This window comes from Sinocyclocheilus grahami, unplaced genomic scaffold, assembly GCF_001515645.1.
Source record: "Sinocyclocheilus grahami isolate Dianchi unplaced genomic scaffold, SAMN03320097.WGS_v1.1 scaffold39.1, whole genome shotgun sequence".
Lineage (NCBI taxonomy): Eukaryota > Metazoa > Chordata > Actinopteri > Cypriniformes > Cyprinidae > Sinocyclocheilus > Sinocyclocheilus grahami.
In genome coordinates this window covers 4098683-4103768 of record NW_015505218.1, presented here as the reverse complement: position 1 = coordinate 4103768, position 5086 = coordinate 4098683, and the positions used below count along the sequence as shown (strand labels likewise).

Here is a 5086-nt window from a genome sequence, read left to right as displayed (position 1 = left end):
ACAACAAACAAAAAACATAGGCCTACCATTAAAAGCCGTGCTTGCACAGGTTCTGCACGATCCTCTTTAATAATATCCTCTGCTTCTCAATCGGGCTCAAACTTATAAGCGATATTAACGATGCCGTTGTTTACAATACAACCGGAGCACATGCCGCTGAGGTGAGAGGCAGGACGTTTAGACTCGCACTAGAGGCGGTTTAGCCAATCACAATACACTAGGCTAGCTAACCAATCATCGCCTATTTCTGAGGGCAGGGCTTCATAAAAACAGGAAATGATCAGCGTGTTTCTCAGAGAAGGGACAGAGCGGTGTGGAATAAAGGTAAATTATGTGAAAAATAATGTGTTTTTAAAAAAACGAAGCATTAACACATGTTAAACTGCACCCCATAAACACAATCAAGCCTAGAAAAAAAAAACACTGAACCATCCCTTTAACGCTATTGTAGTTTCTTTCAGATTTTTTAAAACTCCATAAGTTTCTTCCTTTATTTATGGCTTTATTTTATGAGTTATGTTTTTACTATTTATTTTTATGAACACACAACAGCAAAATGTTAAAATATATATACACATATATATATATATATACACACACACATACAGTATAGACAGTGTGTACATACATACATACATATATATATATATATATAGAGAGAGAGCGAGAGAGAGAGAGAGCGAGAGAGAGAGAGAGAGAGAGCGAGAGCGAGAGCGAGAGAGCGCGAGAGAGAGAGATATAGATATATATAAATAAATAATATTTTGAATATCTACATTTAGGATGATAACATACAGTAATCTGGTGCTCTTGAATGGATATATGCACTCTTGAATTCCTTCAGCCAAACATTATTTATGTAACTTTTCCCATCTCTCACCTCTCCGTGCTCTACTGCTCTGCCCTTCGGGGTGTCCTCAGGTAAGAAGTAGAGTCTAGAACTGGCCAGCAGGCGGCGTTGTGTCTGATCTTCCCACAGCAATGTAACCTCCGCTATACACACCGGCTCCTGGGGGCCACAGCGCATGAAGTAGAACTCCCCAAGCTTCCAAACCTGCATTGGACCCCCAGACGCTTGCTTGCAACCCACTGACTTATAAAAGGCAAAGGACCCTCGAAGGCAGCTGGGAGCACCTATCCACTGTTTAAGACAAGAGCAAATAGGTTAGAAAATAACCTGCACTTATGAGAACAACAGAATAAAGTCACCCACATATGGCTTTTTTGCAGCTGTGTGAGACAATGACACATTTGCTTAGAATACCTTCAACAATAGCGGAGCACAAAAATTATAGGTTACACAAGCTCACAAGCATTAAAAATAGCCTATGGTAAAAAATAAATAAATAAAAAACTTATCAATTCATATAGTTCACTTGGAATTTGCTCCCGTGCAGGTATTTTAAGCAAATAGAAATGCTGTCATTACACAAACACTTCATAACAGTCAGAGCTCTGGAAGTAAACGTATGCATACGAACTATGAAGCTCAAATACACACATGCAAACACCCTTCACATGATTCAAATGATCTGTCTGAGAAGCAAGCATTGCAGTCTTCTCAAACCAGCTGAGCGGTAGGAAGAATAATCTGACTTTTATCAGTGTTTTCGCTAAAATGTGAGGCAAAAAAAAAGTTATATTCCCAAAACATAATATACAGTCGAGGCAAATTACACAGGAACTAATCATTCACATAACCTACTCAGAACTGCTTGGTCTTCGTTGGTTTCCATGGTTGAAAACACATTCCAATGTATTAATCTACTTAGGAATGGCCTGATAGCAGCGGAAAAACGCATAAAGATTTTTTTATGGAAAGCAAAACATAAAAATTCTGTAACAATGGTGCCAAAATGTGGTTTGCTTCTATCAAATATAAAAACTAAAATGGACAATAAATGTGACTCACTGAAGGCTACACTGAATAGCGCAAACAAAGAGATGAAATATTTAAAGACGCATATGAAGACATCTTAAACATACCACAGATAATTCAGTTAATACAAATGACATTTATTTGATTTTTTGGGTTAAAAGCATGAATGTATAATACTGTGGGTTAAATACATTCTTTTACTTTTACATTAGTGAGTCTTAATACTTGTATTATCGTTGTTTTAATACCTTATTAAAATATAACAAGCTATTGTTATTGCATCAGCATACTAAAATAGCTCAAAAATAAATAAAACAAACAGGTAAAATACTTAAATATAAATACAAAAGGCTCATGGGAATTAATTAATCTGAAACAAATTCAATTAATTGGATAATATATATTTTATGAGGGCAGTGTACGTATGGATAATATATATATATATTATAATATTACATATAGTTTGTTACTAATATTTGAACTTAAAACCATACAATTATATTATTTATTTTTGGTTTGGCTATTTCCATCGCAAAAACAGAGTATTATGACACATAATAAACACAGCACCGTAAGAACTTAAATCGTATTAATTTGTTCGTATTTAATAGCTTACAATATTCATAAATAGATTATAAACAATGCAACATGCACTTGTAAATGATTTCATTTACCCTAATATATGTATTTTGGAAAGGGACACGATCTGCACATGCACAGCATTGTATGTCATATGCTTTCCATTGTTACAGTGAGCTACTGCCTCTTATAAGAGGCCTGAACGTGACATACTCAGTACTTTAACTTAATATGTCAATCACAGGACGAGTTCAGGAGGTAATACACGGTCATGGGTCCCTCACCCCCGCCCCACCCCCACCGCTAACCCACATATTCACCGAAAAACCGACCAATCACCAGCCACAACATTCGGCGTCCACATGTCGAGCGCCTACTGGTGAAAAAAGAGAACTAGTCTACAGTTAAACCACAATACATGTCTGTCAACTTTTTACTTTATGTACTCCAACAAACACCGTTTGTGGAACGTACCATCCCAATTCCACACACACGGAGAGCTTGAGAAAGATTTAGAAAGGCAAATATATAATAATATATATATGTATAATAATAATATGACCTTGGAGCTTTTAGTGTGCCCAAAATCGTTTACATTTATGAGTATGCAAATGACAATACGCTCATTTTAGACTTACGGACGATACAAAATGTCTATTTGATATGTGTAATCATTTAAATAACAACAGCGATAAACAACATCCTCAATCCGGGTGCTTTGTGAGGCTTAATAATAACGTACTGGAATTCATTCAATACGTGCAACAACATATTTTAAGCAACTTCCTACTGCCACATACATAAAAGTGTCATACAGCATTTCAAAAATGTACTGCTATAGTCTAGCATTTTTAGCCGAGACGAGAAATCCCATATTAATATTAAAAGGAACGGAATAACTAATCGATATTACGTTATATTAGCAAAACACAACATTTTAAATGTAATATCACGGCTCATACAACGACCAAATAACTTAAGCATGACGAAAAAACTTCTTAGTCACAAAGAAAATCAGCAGCTCTACCAAGTTTACCTCTTCCTACAAGTTTCTTGACCACGTCGTTTTAAAATCATGCTTGATATTCGCGAGATTTTATCGGGAAATGTGTCGACAGATTGTGAATAAAAACACTACAGCGTTCGCTTTAAAATCGAGGACTGCATTCGTATGGTTTTTAATAGAAAATAAAACAAAATCTGTTTGGCAAATGTGAAATGTGGGGGTGGGGGGGCAAGAGGGAGAATCTAGGTAGTCAACACGACACACAAAGAAATTAATCATTAACGGAAAAAAAATCGCAATATCAAAAGCACGCGTTCTTGATATAACATTTTTTTACACAAAACCGATATTGCATCGAGGGAATTCCAAATACATTTCAAAACAAATAAAAGTTTCTCGTCGAAATACGAGACAATATTTTCAAGTCTGCGCTGGCTTGATTGGGTAGAAATCAATTCGGTATTTTAGCGAACTTCAAATATTACGACGTGTCGAGGGAGCCTCGCTTAACAAATAACGATTTTAATTTTCAAAAACAAAGCAGCAAATTTCAAGCTCGCGCCGCGACCGCCTCGAGCTGCAACAAAGTAACAATTTAAAGTTGTAATTCAGTTTACCTGTATCGTACTCTGCTCCATTGCAACTCAACATTCCCTTATCCCTCTCGATGCCCCCTATCAAGTTACACAGCCGGGTACTAAACAGCACCGGCACACACATAAACCTAGCTGAAGAAAACCTTGTGCTTTTTTGTGAAAATAGGGCAGGATCTAGGTGTGGCTTAACTCCATTTGCCAAAAGAACTTTAATATATGTTGTGCATTGTACATAAAATTGCTTGTGGAAACATGCTCGCTGTTTAATTTAACCCAGTGACTAACAGCGATCATAAATACAACACAATTTCAATATGGAGCCTTGAAATCAGCATTTCAAGACAAAATCTATATCTACTGTACAGAGCATGCGTGTTGATTTTTAATGAAATAGCTCATTTTGAATGCATCAAGCAAAGAGTGAGCCCCTAAAGATGTACAATAACAGCGTGGCGTGAAATATGTATAGGTTTAGTGCTATTTATTTATTTCAAATAATACAATAGCAGCTATATCATATATCATATATTTGCAGATTTCCTCTGAAAAGGAACATTTTCCAACTGTAAACACTAGTCTTGTTGGCCAGCAAGTCGTTTCCAGAAACAATTAGATGAACCCGTTTTAAAAACGTAAAATTGATATTCAAATATTTATATAATAAACAATATAAAATTCATATATTTTGTTCTCCAGCAGGGGGAGTGTGCACGTGATCATTTCCACGAGACAATGGCTGTGCCTTTTCTGTCCCCCCCCCCCCCACTCGTGGTTGTCAGAGTTGCAAGGGAAAATATCCTGATATTAGTCATGTATTTAAAGATATTTAACAATTTGATATTAAATATAACAGTGGCAGGAAACCTAGCTTTCATTGTTCAAGGGGGAGGGCAACAAACAAATACAATCTTTACAATATTGATTGCAAATACTATTGATAATTTGATTCTTTCCTATAGTTGGAGGCATGTGTCCTCGTGTCTCCCCCCCCCCCCCCCCCCCCGCCCCCCCCCCCCCCCCCCCCCC

General features: G+C 36.6%; 1 protein-coding gene across 2 annotated transcripts in view; it reads right to left on the bottom strand.

The window, feature by feature from the left end:
- The window catches only part of LOC107581964 (AT-rich interactive domain-containing protein 5B-like), a 15472-nt gene extending 11262 nt beyond the window's left edge, over positions 1-4210 (bottom strand). Inside the window, exons 1-2 of one of the 2 annotated variants that reach the window (XM_016267659.1) lie at positions 4082-4210; positions 881-1141 (exon numbers count right to left, since the gene is read on the bottom strand). In XM_016267659.1, the coding sequence (XP_016123145.1) occupies positions 881-1141; positions 4082-4102 (282 nt within the window). In that variant the 5' untranslated portion in view covers positions 4103-4210. Of the gene's footprint in view, positions 1-880; positions 1142-4081 lie in introns of those variants that run through there. The other variant, XM_016267660.1, reaches the window with a different exon arrangement.
- Between the last annotated feature and the right edge of the window lie 876 nt (positions 4211-5086).